Below are 20,649 nucleotides of genomic sequence, written 5' to 3'. Positions count from 1 at the left end.
AAAAGGCAGGATGGTTGAAACCAACGCAGATTAACACTGCCATAAAAAGCAGAGGAATAGAATTCAAAAGCAGAGAAGATTTGTTAAACTCCTTGGGTCATCCATGGGTGTTGCTCTATGGGGGTCGCACATCACAGATGGCTTGCCAACTCCAGTTCTGATGAAAGGTCAGTTTCTCTCTCCACAAACACTGCCAGACCTGTTGAGTATTTCAGATTTCCAGCATCTGCAGTATTTTGCTTTTGGGTTGCCAACACTAGAGGTCACGTGACTGCCATCCTTATGGCCTATGACCCCAGATCTCCAGCCCCAGAGTCCCAGTCAAGTCCCACCCGCCCCTGTCCCTCCTCCACTCACCCTGGTAAGGTTTCATCAGACTGTGCTCCCGCTTCAGGTACTCGTTGTTCCCGTCCGTCATGTCGGCGCCGGCTGGTGTGACACCCAGGCAGGGAACTAGAAGCAGCGCGCAGCCGAGTGCAGTGCGTGACCAGGCCAAGGCCCGCTCTGCCCGCCTGCTCCCGCTCCCCGAGCCGCGCCACACCGCCGCCATCTTCTGCCTCAGTCACTTCCGGGCGGTCCGCCGTTTCCAGGCACCGCCCGGAAACCCGGAGCATAGAACAGGGGAGGCAGGAGATTGAAATAATTCCCTTCCTCTTTCCTGGAGCCGGAGCCGGGGCCTGGCCTCTCACCCGGACTGGGATCGGGACCGGATGGGTAGAAGCTGCACTGGGTTATTGACGCCACTAACAGATCCGGTAGTGGCAACCGGAGACTCAATAGTGCTACACCAGTGCCGGCCAATCAGCAAAGAGCAACTCATGGGTGGCTGTTGACGTCCGGAGCTGAGTTCAAAGGTCGCATCTGTGGCTCTTCTCCCAATGTGCCCAAGATTGAGTATCCAGTAGTGTACATGGGATAGAGTGTCAGTGTGTACAGCACAGTGTCCATGGGATAGAGTGCTAGTGTGTACAGTACTGTGTACATGGGATAGAGTCAGTGTGTACAGCAGTGTCCATGGGATAGAGTGTCAGTGTGTACAGCACAGTGTCCATGGGATAGAGTGTCAGTCTGTACAGCACAGTGTATATGAGGGAGAGTGTCTGTGTACAGCAATGTCCATAAGGGAGAGTGTCTGTGTACAGCACAGTGTACATGAGGGAGCGTGTCAGTGTGTACAGCACAGTGTACATGAGGGAGAGTGCCAGTGTGTACAGCACAGTGTACATGAGGGAGCGTGTCAGTGTGTACAGCACAGTGTACATGAGGGAGAGTGCCAGTGTGTACAGCACAGTGTACATGAGGGAGAATGTCAGTGTGTACAGCAGTGTACATGGGAGAGTGTCAGTGTCCACAGCACACTGTACATGGGCAGTGTACTGGGACAATTTATACAGCAGACTGACATAAATTGAACCCAAGATGAAATCAGCATATCAAATGAATTGAACCTTGGCCATTCTATAATGAATGTATATTGCACCATACAGTGCTTATTGCCACAAAATAACTGTAAAATTAGATGCTTTATAAAATTGTTCAATGTGAAACAGAAGAGAGCGATGATATTGTATTGGGGAGATTAGTTTAAAAAGGATTGCCTGCTTTAAAAACTGCATGGAAGGTTTGCCATTATTATTGGGTTTATATTGGGTTTTAACGATAACTCACTTTTGAGTGTAACTGGTCACCCTTCTAAGTGGGCCTCATGTTCTCCAATGAACCAGTGTGTGCTTTTACCAGCTCAAAATCTGGGAAATATAGTGGTCCCAGTGGTCAAAACAGAGGACCCTTGCCACTATAGTTTGGTTTGCTAGAATATATCATGTGACACCAGGTGATCTCTTCGATTTCAGCATGTGGATTGAATATACAGTACCAGACCAAGACTCAGGCTATAACCAATGGATCAGTTTATTTAACAAAGAGGTAAATGAACTCTACTTGGTACAAACAGTATAATTATAAGTACAAAGAATAGCATTCTTGAAATGTCAAAATGGCAGACACTTTTGCACGACTCTTCAACATAAAACAGAAACACACAGTCACTGACTCCTTATGCGACTAAATACTACCACAGAGTGTCTGACCAGCTTTGCACAACCAAAAGGCTGAGCAATGGCTACAGTATCAGTTTAACGTCTCCCATTCAAAATCTTTTTAAATGTATTGGAACAAAAGATATTAAGAACCTGTCTCTCGATGCAGAAATCAACAAGCGCAAGGGAAAGGCATCGGCTGCTATGTCCAGACTGGCCAAGAGGGTGTGGGAAATTGGCGCACTGACACGGAACACAAAAGTCCAAGTGTTTCAAGCCTGTGTCCTCAATACCTTGCTCTACGGTAGCGAGGCCTGGACAACGTATGTCAGCCAAGAGCGACGTCTCAATGCATTTCATCTTAGCTGTCTCCAGAGAATCCTTGGCATCAGGTGGCAGGACCGTATCTCCAACGCAGAAGTCCTCGAGATGGCCAACATCCCCAGCATATACACCCTACTGAGCCAGCGGCACTTGAGATGGCTTGGCTATGTGGGCCACATGGAAGGTAGCAGGATCCCCAAGGATGTACTGTACAGCGAGCTCGTCACTGGTATCAGACCCACCGGCCATCCATGTCTCCGCTTTAAAGACTTTGCAAACGCAACATGAAGTCTTATGACATTGGCCACAAGTCGTGGGACCCAGTTGCCAGCGATCGCCAGAGCTGGCGGACAGCTATAAAGGTGGGGCTGAAGAGAGACGAGTCGAAGAGACTCAGCAGTTGGTAGGAAAAGAGACAGCAGTGTAAGGAGAGAGCCAACTGTGTAACAGCCTTGACAACCAGCTTTATCTGCAGTGCCTGTGGAGGAGTCTGTCACTTTAGAATTGGCCTTTATAGCCACTCCAGGCGCTGCTCCACAAACCACTGACCACCTCTAGGCGCTTACCCATTGTCTCTTGAGACAAGGAGGCCAAAAAGGAAAAAAAAAGGACTTGTAGTGAGCAATGTTTCCACAATTTATGCCACCTTGTCTTTCCAAGCCGGGTGGTTGAGTGAGTCGCTTGCCTTCTTTCCTGGAATGATGGTGTAGTCTGCTGGGTAGTTGAGATAATGAGCTTCCTTTGACAGAGGTATTATTCATTCCTATTGACACTTCTGCTTCTCAGTTAGTCCACTTTACTGCCAATAACAGTATCATTACTTGCTGGCTTAAAATCACCTCCCTTAATCTCAGGGAAACTAGCACATCTAAGGGACACTCTGATGACTGTACTTGGCTATTATAGAAGTGCAGTCTGCCTTCTGCAATCTCTCTGCTTTCTCTTTCTCTTTCAGAGACGCAATTTGGTTTTTCCAGACAGAGCCCACTTTCTACATTCTTTTTAATTCATTCTCGGGCTGTAGGCATCACTGGCAATGCCCATCATTCATTACTCATTCCCTGGTTGTCCCTGAGTATCTTTTGGCCACTTCTGTGGGTAGCTAAGAGTCAACTGCATTCGAAAGGAACTGGAGTAATATATAGGCCAGACGGGAGAAGGAAGGCAGCTTTTCATCCCTAATGGGCATTAGAGACACAAAATAAAGCTGATTAAAATAGAGTAAAAGTAAGAAACAAAAAACAAAGAAGAAATGTGCCAAGACACCCACTTATATACTCCAGATTTTCACAGGAACCGCCTTCCCATTCACTTGACCAGTCCAAGGAATGTGTCAGAAGAGTTCATCTCTTTTGGTTGCTTCAAACTTTAAACAGCCACATTAATGCCCTTGAAGACCTCCAAATCAATGCAGCATCCATCTCTAGATATGCCAGGTCACAATTTTGTTCCCTTGCTCCTCAATCACTCTGTAACAAAGGGTCTCACACAGGGCCAGATAAGTTTGGCATATTTACTTCCCTTAATGAGTTATCTCCAGGTCTATGCTCTTGATGCTTGTTTTCTACCAGTGGGAAAGGATGTTTTGCTTATATAAACCTTCATGGTTTTAATTAGCCTTTGACTTGCCAGCATTCAGTCGAACTACTGACTTCATTTCGAAGGACATCTTTACTGTAGTAAAACATCCCACGGTGCTTTGCAAGAGCATTTTGAGACATAAATTGACACCGAGCCACATAAAGTGATATTAGGACAAGTGACCAAAAGCTTGGTCAAAGAAGTATGTTTTAAAGAGCATCTTAAAGGAGGAGAGAGCGATGGAGAGGCAGAGAAGTTTAAGGATGGAATTCCAGGGTATAAGGCCCAGGCAGCTGCAGGCACAGCCACCACAGTGGAGCAATGGAAATCAGGAATGTACAAAAGCCCAGAATTGGAGGAGCGCTGAGATCTCAGCGGGTGTAGGGCTGGCAGAGTTTAAAGAGATAATGGTTCACTTAATTTGACCTCTAAATCTTATTTCTGCCTTAATGATATACAAATAATGAACACTCTACCATATCTCACTTCCATGGGTTCTCTTGCTCAATTTAAAGATAACTTTAATTCCTCTCTCCAATATTTTATCCTTCTCAGTGCACCTTTTTCTGTTCACTGCCTCCAGCTTTTGTAGCTATCTCTTTAATCAAATCTGACAGCTTACATTTGAGGCTTTGCTCATGTCTTTCCTGCTCCCACAGGAAGCTAGGACTTGGTTCCTGATCTCTCCTCCTGACCAAAGTTTGGCCAGAAAAGCTACTAATCAAGAATTCTACCATGCCCCCTTCCTTTGAAACTTGCTTCAAACAAAAGAAACATGTCAACTTCTCCAAGTGTGAATGTTTGTTGGGAGCCCATGTATTGAGATAACAATGTGCCTAGTGCTTCAGGCTGTTGCAGATATTAGTGTCAATGTAGAACCTTAATATACATTTTCCCAATGCCTACAGCCTGTGACCTTCCTTTTAAGGCCTGTGCTAATCCAGTTTGTTTCTGAATCCAAATACTTAAAAAGTTACATTTTCCCAAAATTCTTCTGTGGGGAAAAATGGACAAACAATCCTCAAATGTGACAAGATTAAAGAATTCAATAAAGTTAATAACATTACATACTGTCATGGACAAAACCTGTTTCAAAAAAAAAATCTTTAATTTTTATCAAAAAACTTGCATTTCCACAGGTTGTTCCAAAGTGCTTCACAGCTAATTAAGTCTTTTTGAAGTATAGTCAATGTTGAAATGGAGGGAAATATGGCAGCCAATTTGCACATAGCAAGCTCCCACAAACATCAATGACATAAATGACTAGATGATCTGTTTTTTGTGGTGTTGGCTGAGGAAAAAATGTTGGCCAGAATATCAGGAGAATGTTGCTGCTCTTTTTTGAATAGTGCCATGGGATGAGCAGACAAAACCCTCGGCTTAGCATCTCATCCAAAAATGGGCACTTCCAACAGTGCAGCGCTCCCTCAGTACTGCCTGGAAGTGTCAGTCTGGATTATGTGCTCAGGTCTTTGTAGTGGGACTTAAACCTTTGGACTTAGAGGTGAGAGTGCCACCACTGAATGAATGCTGACACTTACACAGGGCCTTAGCACATCCTTAGGGCATCTCAAAGTGGTATACATCCAATGAGTTACTTTTGAAATGCTGTTATGTAGGCAACAATGGGATCTAACTGCCCAATGTTATAGATAGATGATAGATGATTGACTACAGAGTTGATGTACAATTGGTACCAACTTGTCTTGCATCCTGTTCAGCTTGAGCTTCTGACCTCATAACTTTTCCATCACAGAGACCACCTATTTCCACCTCCATAACAACATCTGCCTCTGGCTCTATCTCAGTCCATCTCAAGCACACCCATCTCACTTCCACACTTGATAATTCCAATTCTCTCAAAGCCAGGCTCCTATTCTCCATATAAAATAGAACGTTCTGATGAAGGGTCACTGACCTGAAACGTTAACTGTGCTTCTCTCTCTACAGATGCTGCCAGAGCTGTTGAGTATTTCCAGCATTTCTTGTTTTTACTCCTATTCTCCATGCTCTGTAAACATCAAATTATTGGGAAAAATTGTAGGTAAATCAGTGCCAGATCAGTGGGAGGCACTCAAGGAAGAGATAGTGAGAGCTCAGTGCAAGTATGTTCCCTTAAAGAGAAAGAGTGGGACAACAAATCCAGAGCCTCATGGATATCAAGGGGCTTAAGGAGAGGATAAAGAAAAAAAAAAGGGAAGCTTATGACAAATACCAAGGACTCAATAGTGCAGAAAACCTAAAGCAGTATAAAAAGTGTAGGGGCGAAATTAAAAATGAAATTAGGAAAGCAAAGAGATGACATGAAATATATTGGCAAGTAAAATCAAGGAAAACACAAAGATTTTTCAATAAATACCTAACGAGCAAGAGTATTACTAAAGAAAGAATAAGGCCTATTACAGATCATGAGGGTAACCTGTGTGGAGGTGGAGGATGTTCGTTTGGTTCTTAATGAATACTTGTTTCTGCTTTCACAAAAGAGAGGGACAATACAGACATTACAATCAGGGAGGAAGAATGTGAAATATTAGATAAAATTAACACAGTGGGAGAGGAAGTATTAAGGGGTTTAACATCTTTGAAAGTGGATAAGTCCTCAGGCCAGGCAAAATTTATCCAAGGATGTTAAGGGAAGCAAGAGAAGAAATACCGGAGGTTTGACCATCATTTTCCAATCCTCTTTGGCTACAGATGCGGTGCCAGAGGACTAGAGGATTGCTAATGTACCATTGTTTAAAAAGGGAGAAAGGATAGACTGAGCAATTACAGACCAGACAGCCTAACCTCAGAGGTGGGAAAATTATTAGAAAAAATTCTGAGGGACAGGATAAATTTTCATTTGGAAAAGCAGGGATTAATCAAAGACAGCATAGATTTGTTAAGGGAAGGCCATGTTTGACTAAAGTTTCAATTTTTTGAGAAGGTAACAAGGAGGGTCGATGTAGGTAGTGCATTTGAGGGTAGTCTATATGGATTTTAGCAAGGCTTCTGATAAAGTCCCACATGGCAGACTGTTCACAAAAATAAAAGCCCATGGGATCAAAAGCAAATTGACAAATTGGATCCAAAATTGGCTCAGAGGCAGCAAGCATAGGGTAATGGTCATTGCGTGTTTTTGTGGCTGGAAGGCTGTTTCTACTGGGGTTTTGCAGGGCTCAGTACTAGGTCCCTAACTTTTTGTGGTATATATCAATGATTTGGATTTGAATATAGGGGTATGATTAAGAAGTTTGCACATGGTACAAAAAATAGGCCGTGCAGTTGATAATGAAGAATAAAGCTGTAGACTGCAGGAAGATATCAGTGGACTGATCAGGTGGGTGGAAGAGTGGCAAATGAAGTTCAATGTGGAGAAGTGTGAGGTAATGCATTTGGGAAAGGTCAACAAGGCAAGAGAATACAAAATTAATGGTAGGATACTGACAAGTGCAGAGGAACAAAGGGACCTTTAATAGCATGTTCACAGATCCCTGAAGGTGGCTGGAATGGTAGATAAGGTGATCAAGAAGGCACATCGTATACTTGTCTTTATTAGCCAATGCATGGAATATAAAAGCTCTGAGGTTATGCTGGAACTGTATAAAACCCTAGTTAGGCCACAGCTGGAGTACTGTGTGCGGTTCTGATCACTGCACAATAGGAAAGATGTGATTTCACTAGAGAAGGCACAGATGTTGCCTGGACTGGAGAATTTTGGTTATGGGGAAAGATTGGACAGGCTAGGGTTGCTTCTTTTGGAACAGAGGAAGCTGAGAGGAGACCTAATTGAAATGTATAAACTTATTAGGTTCTAGATAGAGTGGATAGGAAGGTTCTATTCCCCTTGGTTGAGGGTCCATAACCAGGGGACATCGGTTTAGGGTAAGAGCTAGGAGGTTTTAGAGGAGATTCGAGGGGAAAGTTTTCACCCAGAAGGTGATGGGGATCTGGAATTCACTGCCTGAAAAGGGTGGTAGGGGCAGAAACTCTCATAACATTTAAAAAGTACTTGGACATGCACTTGAAGTACCCTAACCTACAAGGCTACAGAACAAGAACTGGAAAGTAGGATTAGCCTGGATGGCTAATTGTTAGCTGGCATGGAAACGATGGGCCAAATGGCCTCCTTCTCTGCTGTAAATTTCTATCATTCTATGATTCTATGATCATGTCATCCAAAACCCTGCTATTCGTATCCTAACCCACAACCTGTTAATTGCTCCTAGTCCTCCATTGCTCCCAATTTAAAGATTTCATCCTCCTGTCCCCCATAAACTCTCAGTTACTTTGACTGCAAATTCTTGTGCAACTCCCCCTTCCCTTTGCCTCACCATTGGCTACCTAGGCCTCACCCCTGGATTTTCCTTCCCTAGACCTCTCCACATCTCTCTGCTCTCATTCTTAAAACCTCCCTTTTCGACCAAACTTTTGGTCACCTGTACTAACACCTCCTTCTTTGCTTCAGTGTCCATTTTTGTTTGATTACACCCTTGTGAAATGCCTTGCGACATTTCTCTACAATAAGGAACACTATATAAATGCAAAGCGTTATGGTTGTTATGGTATGAATACAATATGAAGAAGTTAACCATATGAGATAGGATTTGTTATGACTTTTCCTATTAACCTGTACTTTTCCAAGCAGGTATACAATTCCCTCTTAATAAACTCATCCTGCCAGTCATTCGACAGTATTATTCTGTAGAGATGATATCACAATCTGTCACAGTTTACAGCCTGTATTACTTCTGCTTACACAGGTATACACCAGGATGTCCCCCATTACTGGTATGAATATAAGGGTTGGTAGTGAGTAGCAGCAAACATCATCAATGACAACGCCATTCTACGAAGTTCCACTTTTATGTTTGAAGGAGACCAGCTGTGGATTGACCGAGCATAGTCAACCGAAGCAGCAAGTTAAACTAGTTCACTGCTAACTGATTTGTTACCTGGCAAAGTTCAATTTCAGTTGATAAGAGATTTTCAAATTGGTGAGAAAACAGCTTTGAAGAGGTGAGTACCAGCTCAGTGACAAAAGGCAACCTTGTTGTGTCACTCATGGGTGAGCTTAGAATATTGTGGAGTGATGGCATCACAATGACCACTGTGAGGTTACGATTAAAAGACTAACAGTGAGATCCCCTACTGGATAAAGAGGGCCAGGTCGTAACACTGACAGCAGGCAGCCACTGGTTCATTTTCCTACTTGCTTAGCTGATCTCAATTGTCTCCTACCCTTGCCCTCTGCACCCTTGAAGTAGGAAGGAGAGAAATCAGCCAGGGTTGCTGTACCAAACTGCAATCTAATACTCCCAGCACCCTGGATGAAAAATTCTTTGGTTGAACTTGACTGTCGCAACCTCAGCGACATAACTTAGAACCTATATCCATTCCATCACAAAATTCACTTACTTCCATGTCTGTAACATCGCCCACCTCCACCACTGCCTCAGCCCACCTATCTCTGAAATTCTTTGTCACATTAGGTTACCAGCTTTTTATTTCCAAATTTTCCAAACCAAACTCAAATCCCTCTAAATGTCATGGTGGGATTTGAACTCACATTCTTCTGGATTACCAGTCCAATAACATGACCGCTAAAAGAACAACAGCTTGCATTTATATAATGCCTTTGACATAGTAAACATGTCCAAAGATGCCTCACAGAAGCAATACCAGACAGAAAATTACACTAAGCCACAGAAACAGATTTTAGGATAGGTATAAGTTTGGCCAAAGGAATAGGTTTTAAGGGGCATCATAAAGGAGGGAGAGAGGTAGAGAGGCAGAGAAGTTTAGGGAGGGAATTCCCGAGCTGTGGTCCCTGCAGCTGAAGGCATGGCCACCAATGGCGAAGTGTGAAAAATCAGAGATGCACACAAAGTAAAGCGGTGCAGATATTTTGGAGAGTGGTTGGGCTGGGGGAAGTTACAGAGAGCGGGAGGTTGAGGACATGAAGGGATTTGAAAAAAAGGTTGAGAATTTTAACACTGAGGTGTTGCCAGACTCGGAGCCAATGTAAATCGTTGAGCAGAGGGCTGGGTGAACAACTACATTAGCATAAAAGCAAAATACTGCAGATGCTGGAAATCTGAAATAAAAACAGAAAGTGCTGGAAATACTCAGTAGGTCTGGCAGCATCTGGAGAGAGAAGCAGAGTTAACATTTCAGGTCTGTGGCCTTTCATCAGAACTACACTAGCATATCCTACCTATCCCTAGCATCGCCTGAAGGCCATTTTTGCAGCTGCATTCATATTGAAACTATGTCCACCCATTTCCTCCAACCTATCCATTCAGTTATGTCACATTCAAGATTGTATTGCATAGGTCGATGAAGGAAAATGGGGTGAAGGAATATGGCAACAGGCTGGATCAATAGAATTGGCCTTTTTAAAAAATTTGTTTTTATGGGATGTGGGCGTCACTGGCCAGGTCAGCATTTATTGCCCATGAGAAAGTGGTGGTGAGCTGCCTACTTGAACCGCTGCAGTCCATGTGGGGTAGGTACACCCACAGTGCTGTTAGGAAGGGAGTTTTACAATTTTGACCCAGCGACACTGAAGGAACGCTGAAGTATTGTTCCAAGCCAGGATGGTATGTGGCTTGGAGGGGAACTTGCAGGTGGTGGTGTTCCCATGCATATGCAGCCTTTGTCCTTCTAGGTGGTAGAGGTTGCGGGTTTGGAAGTTGCTGTTGAAGGGGCCTTGGTGCGTTGCTGCAGTGTATCTTGTAGATGGTACACACTGCTGCCACTGTACGTTGGTGGTGGAGGGAATGAATGTTTGTGGATGTGCTGCCAACCAAGTGGGCTGCTTTGTCCTGGATGGTGTCGAGTTTCTTGAATGTTGTTGGAGCAGTATCCATCCAGGCAAGTGGAGAGTATTCTATCACACTCCTGACTTGTGTCTTGTAGATTGTGGACAGACTTTGGGGAGTCAGGAGGTGAGTTACTTGCCGCAGGATTCCTAGCCTCTAACCTGCTCTTGTAGCCATGGTATTTATATGGCTACTCCAGTTCAGTTTCTGGTCAATGGTAACCCCCAGGATGTTGAGAGTGGGGGATTTAGTGATCATAATGCCATTGAATGATAAGGGGAGATCATTAGATTCTGTCTTGTTGGAGATGGTCATTGCCTGGCACTTGTATGGCACAAATATTACTTGCCATTTACCGGCCTAAGCCTGGATATTGCCAGGTCTTGCTGCATTTCTACACGGACTGCTTCAGTATCTGAGGAGTCGCGAATGGTGCTGAAATTTGTGCAATCATCAGCAAACATTCCCACTTCTGACCTTATGATTGAAGGACGGTCATTGATGAAGCAGCTGAAGATGGTTGGGCCTGGTACACTCCCCGAAGGAATTCCTGCAGTGATGTCCTGGAGCTAAGATTATCGACCTCCAACAACCACAACCATCTTCCTTTGCACTAGGTACGACTCCAACCAGCGGAGAGTTTTCCCCCTGATTCTCATTGACTCCAGATTTGCTAGGACTCCTTGATGCCATACTCGGTCAAATGCTGCCTTGATGTCAAGGGCAGTCACTCTCATCTATTACACTGTTCCAATGAAACTCAGTGTAAAGCTCAAAGACCAGCATCTGATCCTTTGGTCTTAGCCTTCCAAATACTGAGTTTAACAAGTTCAGATCATTAATTACTGCTACCATTTTTTTAGACAGCAGCTGTTGGTAATGATTCTGCTTTTCCCATGTACATCTCCTCTAGACCCATCCTTTGTCTCTTTCCTTGACCCATTAACACCTCCTTTGCTTTGCATCATCATCTGTTTTGTCATTTAATCTTTTTGCCTTTCACCCTATCACAGACCTTCCCTTTTGTTCTTTCCTCCCTCCCCTCTTTTCTCGTCTCTGTACTTTTTAAAACCTGTTACATCTCTAACTTTGACCATTTCTGATGGGTCATAAGAAAAAGGAGCAGGATAGCTCCGCCATTCAGTAAGATCATGGCTGATCTGATTGTGGCCTTAACTCCACTTTCCTGCCTGTCCTCATAACCTTGACCCCCCTCTTGTCAATCAAAAATCTGTCCAACTCAGCCTTGAATATATTCAGCAATCCAGCCTCCATTGTTCTCTGGGGAAGAGAATTCCAGACTAGCGACTTTCTGATAGAAGAAATTCTCCTCATCTCCATCTTAAAACAGAGACCCCTTATTTTGAAACTGTGCGCCCTAGTTCTAGATTCCCCCACGAGGGGAAACATCCTCTCAGCATTTACCCTGTCGAGCCCCCTCGGACTCTTATACGTTCACCTCTCATAAGATCACCTCTCAATCTTCTAAACTCCAAAGGGTATAGGCCCAACCTGCTCAACCTTTCCTCATAAGACAACCCCTTCATCCCAGTAATCAGCCTAGTAAACCGTTTCTGAACTGCTTCCAATGCAAGTATGTCCCTCATTAAATAAGGTGCCCAAAATTGTACACTGTACTCTAAGTTTCACCAATGCCCTGTACAGCTGTCGCAAGACTTCCATACTTTTATACTCCATCCCCCTTGCAATAAAGGGCAACATTCCATTAGCGTTCCTAATTACTCGCTGTACCTGCATACTAACATTTTGTGATTTATGTACAAGGGCACCCAGATCCCTCTGTACCACAGCATTCTGAAGTCTCTCTCCATTTAAATAATCTGCTTTTCTGTTCTTCCTGCCAAAGTATACAACCTTACATTTTCCCACATTGTACACCACCTACCAAATTTTTGCCCACTCACTCAATCTAATCTTTTTTAAAAATTCTTTCACGGGATGTGGGTATCGCTGGCTAGGCCAGCATTTATTTCTCATCCCTAATTGCACTTGAGAAGGTGGTGGTGAGCCCTATATCTATATTCCTTTGCAGACTCTTTGTATCCTCCTCACAACTTGCTTTCCTACCTATTTTCATAATTTCAGCAAATTTGGCTACAATAGACTTGGTCTCTTCATCCACATCCGCTGTGGGGTGGCACAGTGGTTAGTACCGCAGCTTCACAGCTCCAGCGACCCGGGTTCAGTTCTGGGTACTGCCAGTGCGAAGTTTGCAAGTTCTCCCTGTGACCGCGTGGGTTTCCGCCGGGTGCTCCGGTTTCCTCCCACAGCCAAAGACTTGCAGGTTGATAGGTAAATTGGCCACTGTAAATTGCCCCTAGTGTAGGTAGGTGGTAGGAGAATGGAGGGAAGGTGGGTATGTGGCAGGGAATATGGGATTAATGTAGGTGTAGTATAAATGGGTGGTTGTTGGTCGGCACAGACTCGGTGGGCCGAAGGGCCTGTTTCAGTGCTGTATCTCTCTGTGCATCTGTGTGTAAGTCATTAATATAGATCATAAGTAGTTGAGGCCCCAGCACTGATCGCTGTGGCACTCCACTAGTAACAGTTTGCCATCCTGAAAATGACCCATTTATCCCTACTCTGTTTCCTATCAGTTAGCCAGTCCTCTATCATGCTAATATATCACCCCCAACGCCATGAGCTCTTATGTTGTGTAGTAACCTTTTATGGTGGCACCTTATCGAATGCCTTTCAGAAATCCAAATACACCACATCTACTGGTTTCCCTTAATCCACCCTGCTCGTTACATCCTCAAAGAACTCTAATAAATTTGTGAAACATGATTTCCCTTTCACAAGACCATGTTAACTCTGCCTGATTGTATTGTGATTTTCTAGATGTCCTACTATTACCTCTTTAATTCTAGCATTTTTCCAATGACAGACGTTAGGCTAACTGGCCTATAGTTTCCAGCTTTCTGTCCCCCTTCTTTCTTGAACAGACTTGTTACATTTGTGGTTTACCAGATGGCTGGGACCTTTCCAGAATCTAGGGAATTTTGGAAGATTACAACCAATGCATTCACTATTTTCCCAGCCACTTCCTTTAAGACCCTCGGATGCAGGCCATCAGGTCTGGGGGCTTGTCAGCCTTTAGTACCATTAGTATTCCCATTACTTTTTCTGTAGTTTTTATTTTGTTTCACAGGATGTGGGCCTTGTTGGCTAGGCCAGCATTTATTGCCCAATTCTAATTGCCCTTGACGCGGTGGTTGTGAGCTGCTTTCTTGAACCGCTGCAGTCCATGTGGTGTGGGTACACACACAGTGCTATGACGAAGGGAGTTCCAGGATTTTGACCCAGCGATGGTGAAGGAACGGCAAAATAGTTCCAAGCCAGGATGGTGTGTGTGGCTTGGCGGGGAAATTTAAGGTGGTGGTGTTCCCATGAATCTGCTGCCCTTGTCCTTCTAGGTAGTGATAGTGATTGTTTTAAGTTCCTCCTTCCCTTTTGCCTCCTGATTTTCTACAATTCTTGGGATGCTTTTTGTGTCTTCTACCGTGAAGATGGATACAAAATACTTGTTCAAAGCCTCTGCCATTTCCATGTTTCCCGTTATTAATTCCCCATTTTCACCCTCTAAGAGACCAATGCTCACTTTCTTTAGCTACTCTTCTCCTTTTTATATATTTGTAGAAATTTTTACTGTCTTTTTATATTTCTTGCTCGTTTTCTCTCTTACTCCAATTTCTCCCTTTTTTTTAGTCACCCTTTGCTGGTTTCTAAATTTTTCTGGCCTACCACTAATCTTCGCAGCATTGTACCCCTTTTCTGTCAATTTGATACCACCTGTAACTTCCTTAGTTAGCCACAGATGGTGCATCCTTCTGGTAGAGTCTTTCTTCCTCAGTGGAATATATCATTGTTGAGAGTTATAAAATATCTCCTTAAATGTCTGCCACTGCTTCTCTACCATCTTACTTATTAACTTATTTTCTCAGTCCACTTTGGCCAACTTTGTCTGTAACTTCCTTTATTTAAGTTTAAGATGCAAGTTATGGACCCACATTTCTCACCCTCAAACTGAATGTGAAATTCTATCATGTTATGATCGCTCTTGCCTAGAGGACCCTTTATAATGAAGTCTTTAATTAATCCTGTCTCATTACACATTACCAGGTCCAAAATAGCCTGGTCCTTGGTGGATTCTAGAATGCACTGTTCTAAGAAACTGTCCCAACTACAGTTTGAGCTCATCCTCCAGGCTACCTTTGCCAGTTTGATTTGTCCAATTGATGTGAATATTGAAATCACCTATGATTATTGCCGTACCTCTCTTGCAAGCCCCCATTATTTCTTGATGTATACTCTGTCCTACTTTGTAGGAGGCCTTTGATGAAAGATTATCTATTGATCTAAAACGTTAACTTGGTTTCTCCCTCAGTAGATTCTGCCTGACCTGCAGAGTGTTTCCAGAATTAATTGCCTGTTTTTATCTGTGATTAGGACTATTTGGTATCATAAAGGCAAACACTAACACAGAATAATAAAAATGAAAGTAGAATGTAATGCCTATGTAATTTTTGCTGCGATTCTTTAATGATTCAGTTCCTTCTTCAACCAATTTCTGGACCTGTCAACATTGGGGGAAGTGTTCAGATTGTCAGAAAAGGGAAAGTGATTGAAAACACATTTCTCTTCGCCCCCCCCCCCCCCGCCTCCAATGTTCTATCCCTCTCTTGCCACAGTGCAGCCCGATGTATGCCATTCAACATCTGGCACCTTGTCAATTGGTTATTCTTCATCTGCTAGCTATGCCAGAGAGAGACAGCAGTTTGCTCGACTGCAAGAGGCATCACAATCAAGACTGCCTCCTGTCCCCTTTCTTAATCTAAGAGTGTTTGGTAAATACAGTTTATTTTTCATAGCGACATATGTTAAAATAAGTCACATTTTAAACTTAAATTTCTAATTGCCAAATAAAATTAGGAGCATATAGGGAGAAGGATTGGGCAAAAGCCAATTTTCTGGGTTGTGATTACGGGAATGTAATTGCAGGGAAGGATTGTGGAGGGAAAGCAAGGTGGGTGACACTATGGGGCACGCTGCCACAGCCTTAACTATCTTTGGGAGAACTGAAAGATAGGCATAAAAATGGTAAATATATGGATCTTACAGCTTAAATAATATACTGGTGTGACATTCAGTTATGATGAAAATAAGCAACAGCATGACAAACAAATTGCAATATATAAAGATAGACTTGGATTTATCTAGCACCTTTCACAACCTTTATCCCTCTCCTACCAAAGTACAGCCAATGAAGTACTTTTGAAACATACTCACTGGCAGACTGAAAGTATGGCACAAACAGGAAATTTCAAAAACATCTCATCCAACTGACAGCACTTCTGAAAACACAGCATCCTGCAGTACTGTCCTGAAGTGGCAGCCTAGAATATGTGTTGTATAATATGCTTATCTTATTACTTAACTTTTATTTATCAAACAGAACAGGGTTGATGATGATCCAAAGTCGGAGACCTTCAGCAAGTTTTGTTCCACTTCATGTCATTAGCACTTTGCTGAGTCTTCATCCTGATAAAACTTTCTTCACATTGCAAGGCTTTCTTTCCCCTATCCCCAGTCTTCTCCCCTCCCCTCCTTGAAAGCGTTGACCTGCTCTCCAAGGGCATGGTTGCACTCCTGACGGTCTGCTACTGGATACTTTGTTCAGGTCACCATTATTGATGTTGGAGGCGCAACAGCGAGAGAGTTTGTGCAGGCTATCTGACTGTGGAGGATAGCAGAGCTGAGTCCCATCCTGTCCTCACCCACATCAACACCCCACACTTGCAATTGGGGTCACCAGATAAAATTTAGAATGTTGATCAATTTTAACACGGGTCACTGAGACAAGCTGTAGTCCACCTACTAGTCCCAGTTGAGATCAGCAAACTTAACCCAGAATGACCCTGGGACTTCCATAGTCTGTATGACTCCAGATCGACACTTTCCTTAAGAGAATTTGGCACATAAGGGGCTTGCTAACAGAGATGGTGCAATCAAGAATACCTTTATAGATGCTTTTTTGGGGGGATAGGGGATAAAGATGTCGCTTTTCTCAGCTAAGTTAAACAGTGAAAACAATTATTTCCTATTATCTTCAATATAACTGGAAAATTATACAGTACTGATGTAAAATATCCTTTTGTTGGCACTTCTGACAGTAAGTAATGGAAAAGACATTGGAATAAAGTTATGGTTGTGCTTTGAAATACTTGTAACAATGATGGTATTTTAACCTGCGGGCCATTACAACCAGGAAGAGGATGAAGGAGGAAATGGGAGGGGGAACTACAATTCCCAGAACACACCGCGGCATTACCGCGCAAGGATATTAGGGAGCGGCGAGGTAGAGCCAATCGGATAGGGGTTTAGTTAGTGTCTGCGTGGCGGGTGTACCCAATGGAGAGCGGCTTTGCTGGCGATGACGTCAGAGGGAGAGGGCGAGTGATCCATGTGAGGTTAGCACACATGCGAGCCGGTGCCTGACGTCAGCGGGAGCGGGGAGGGGGGGAAAAGGCGGATTAATAAGCGGCGAAGCCGGGGCTCGGCGCTGCGTGCGGTGGGGTGTGAACGCGCCCGGGAGTGAGTGAGTGAGTGTGTGCGTGCCGCTCTCTCTGTGTCTCTCACTGGCCGTCTCTGTGTCTCTGCCTCTTCCCCCGCCGAGAGCAGCAGTAGCAGCACAACGAGAAGAAAATGGCCGACGACCCGACCGCAGCCGACAGGAACGTGGAGATCTGGAAGATCAAGAAGCTCATCAAGAGCCTGGAGGCCGCCAGAGGGTGAGTAAACGTTTTCCGTCCCCAAAACACGTCTGAGTCGAGGGAGCATGGGGTATGGACGAGGAAGGGAGGGCCTTATATTTCTATCGAGCTGCTTTAAAATGGGACTGAGTGGGGGGTGGGGGCCACCACCACCACCACCACCTTGTAACAGTTTAATTCCAGACTTGACTGTAACTATTACTGTACATTTTTATATCTGCATGTCAAGCATATGCTTTATTTAAAGCACTGTCTGTAATTGTGCTTTTAAACTAAAATATAAGCAAAGTTCAAGTCTTATAATGGATATTTAATTCGTGTGTGTGTGTGGAAGTACTATGGTATAAAAATGTGTATATGCACACTATATATGTGTGTATATATACATGTACACACACGTATGCCTATTAAGAGTTTCAAGATGAAAGGTTGGGACAAAAATCAGTAAATGTTCATTTGAGATTCATCGGGGTGTGGGTGCAGGGAATCTTCTCTCCTGTGAAATGTTTGTGCGTTGCAGCATGGATAGTCTGAAACTGTATTGAAAAGGTGGCAGGCCAGCTTTAATTGCCTGCCTTAGACACAGCCAAGATGACGGCCCAAACCCTGCTTTTTTTAAAGGCGATGATTGGGAGTACGCACTGACCATGGCTAGTTAGCAATAGCCCCAGTGACTGACTCCCCGAGTTGGCCACAAAGGTGGTTTTTGCAGGCCTAAGGAACAGTAAAACTGGTACAACATTACAACTTATTAAATAAAATGTCCATGAAGTAGCGCAGGTTTGGCTGAATGTTGATGGAATTTAGTGTTTGTTTCTTGGTGATATAGTTCTCTGTTAATCTGTGACATAAATGTTCAACTTCTGATTATTTAAAGCAATAGGATTAACCAACAGGGGGAGCTTATATTGTTTCTAGTAAGTTGCTATTTATTATATTTTCTCTTATATCTTACCCAACAATCAAATGAGTAAGGCATACAGATCAAAAAGTCTGGTTGGATCTCTAGACTGTGGTGCAATTGCCAATTCATTTGAAACAGTGGTGGAGGTGCTAAAATTACCTTCAGTGCCCCCAAGATAGAGGGCAGAAAAAAAAAATAGGCAGTACTTTGTGAATGCTGGGTGAAGATAGGAGCGCATCAGACAAAATGCCCTGCAAATTCGCGGAGTTTGTGTGTTCATTTTATTCGCTCCATTAGACGAGAGGCCGCATGGATGGTGGTGGTGGTTTTGCAGGCTCAATAGCCCTGTGGCAGGGATTGGATTTGGCCCTCCAGTAAGTAATAAATTGTGACCAAAGCAGGTCTAAACTAGACCTTTCTTGGAATAAGTTAGATGGTAATGCAGGTTCTGCTACACTTGCCGCAGGACCACCACTGTTGCATGCCACCCGCCTTTTTTTATATAAGAGCATTATGTTTAACATGTGTATCCTGCATGCCCATTGTTCCTAGTCTTAGTACACTATAAGACAAAATGCACTTTTATGTGAAGCCTGTAATTTGTCATCACGCAGACCCGTGACCTGGTCTTGACCCAAGTTTGATGGACAAAAAAACTTACTAACTTTCAGAAGAATTTGCATCATGTAACTTGTAACATCCCAAAGCACTGCACAGCCAACAAAATACTTTTTGAATTGAAGCCACAGTTCTAGAGAAATGAGGGTGCCAGTTCATGCGTAGTGAAATCCCACAAACAGCAATGAGGTAAATTGTTGAGGGATAGTATTAAACAATCGTGTCCAATTTTGTCTGATAACACGGAGTCACATAGTAATATTAGAACAGCTGACAAAAGACTTTAGCGAGGGAGAGGTAGAGTTTAAACCTATGCAGCTGAATTGGAGGAGCACATAGAGCTTGGAGAGTTGTGGGGGTAGAGAAGATGGGAAGGAGGGAGGCCATGGAGTGATTTGAACATAAGGGTGAGAATTTTAAAATCGAAGCATAGCATCGTTTTCCCTCAGTACTGCACAGAAGCATCAGACTAGGATTAGATGCTTAAGTCTCTGAAGTAAGGTTTGAACCCGCAACCTTCAAAGTTGGAAGCTATAGTGCTGCTGCTGATACGAGGCTAGCACCTTCAACTAAAGTCTGGTGACGTTCCCATAAGTTTAGAAATATGATGGCAATATCCATGTGTGGAGTAATCAACCATAGAAACAAGATGCATTCAATCTGTGTTTCAGGATTCAGTACAATTGATGTAAATGCTTTTGTAACCGTTCTGTTCTAATCAGATTGTTGTGGTTTTCATTGCAGACATCAACTGGACAATGGGGTTTTAGGCTAAAGTGAATTTTGAAGTCCTAGTAGATATGGTCACAATTACTTAATGTACTGGACATCAGCAAACTTTTTTCATTTACAATGGGCATGCACAAGAAGAAAATATTCCCATGTTTAAATGTAAATCTGTAACAGCACCTTTTGACCTTGGTGAGTTAGCTGGTGATTCAACCATGAAAGGTATCACAACCATCCTACTTTTCTTTCCTGACACACTCATGCACACATTTTCCAGTAGAACAAGAACCCTGTGTGGTTCATTCCCATGTCTACAGTGACTGATCAACTAAGTGGGTGTGGATTAGGAATTGAACTGGGAACCCTCTGGTCTGTGTATTCTTGTGATGCCGTTAGCAAGTTTAACTTGTGCTTGGGGACACTGGTCCCTTGTTTGGGGTGACAAAATCCACGAGTTTTGGCAATTACTATAAAGATAGTGTGATATCCTGTGCAAGTACGGAGATTTCTTTCTAGATTAAAAAATATTGATCCAATAACATAGTTTGCTCTTAATTTTCTGCTGCAAATTTCTTCTGGGCAGTGTGGCAGCTGACTTCTCCTGGGCTTGTTAATAGGACTTCTGGTGGAGTTGACCTTCACTGTATCCAATCACTGTGGAGTAGCAATCAACAAAGCAAACAGAATACTGTACTGTGTAGCCAAAACAGAAAAGTACAAGCTGGAGGAAATAATGCTTCAACTGCATAGTGATCTGGTTAAACAAGAACATGAGTGTTCCCAGTTCTGGCCAGTAAGAGACAGGAGATGTTCAGATTTCAGAGGCATGATCAGGGAAGTGACCAGAAATTGATTTG

At 43.4% G+C, this 20,649-nt stretch overlaps 2 protein-coding genes across 3 annotated transcripts in view; one reads left to right on the top strand and one right to left on the bottom strand.

Moving 5' to 3' along the window:
* Window positions 1-721, bottom strand: part of lman2 (lectin, mannose-binding 2) — a 38,384-nt gene extending 37,663 nt beyond the window's left edge. Inside the window, exon 1 of the mRNA XM_068043181.1 lies at window positions 358-721. Within this exon, the coding sequence (XP_067899282.1) occupies window positions 358-550 (193 nt within the window). The 5' untranslated portion in view covers window positions 551-721. The remainder of the gene's footprint in view (window positions 1-357) is intronic.
* Window positions 722-17,220: 16,499 nt separating this feature from the next.
* Window positions 17,221-20,649, top strand: part of LOC137375772 (eukaryotic peptide chain release factor subunit 1) — a 58,386-nt gene continuing 54,957 nt past the window's right edge. The window contains exons 1-2 of one of the 2 annotated variants that reach the window (XM_068043179.1): window positions 17,221-17,238; window positions 17,450-17,559. In XM_068043179.1, the coding sequence (XP_067899280.1) occupies window positions 17,474-17,559 (86 nt within the window). In that variant the 5' untranslated portion in view covers window positions 17,221-17,238; window positions 17,450-17,473. The other variant, XM_068043180.1, reaches the window with a different exon arrangement.

This window comes from Heterodontus francisci, chromosome 12 (assembly GCF_036365525.1).
Source record: "Heterodontus francisci isolate sHetFra1 chromosome 12, sHetFra1.hap1, whole genome shotgun sequence".
Taxonomy (NCBI): Eukaryota; Metazoa; Chordata; class Chondrichthyes; order Heterodontiformes; family Heterodontidae; genus Heterodontus; species Heterodontus francisci.
Note: the sequence above shows the minus strand (reverse complement) of the source record. Positions and strands in the feature narration are given on the sequence as shown.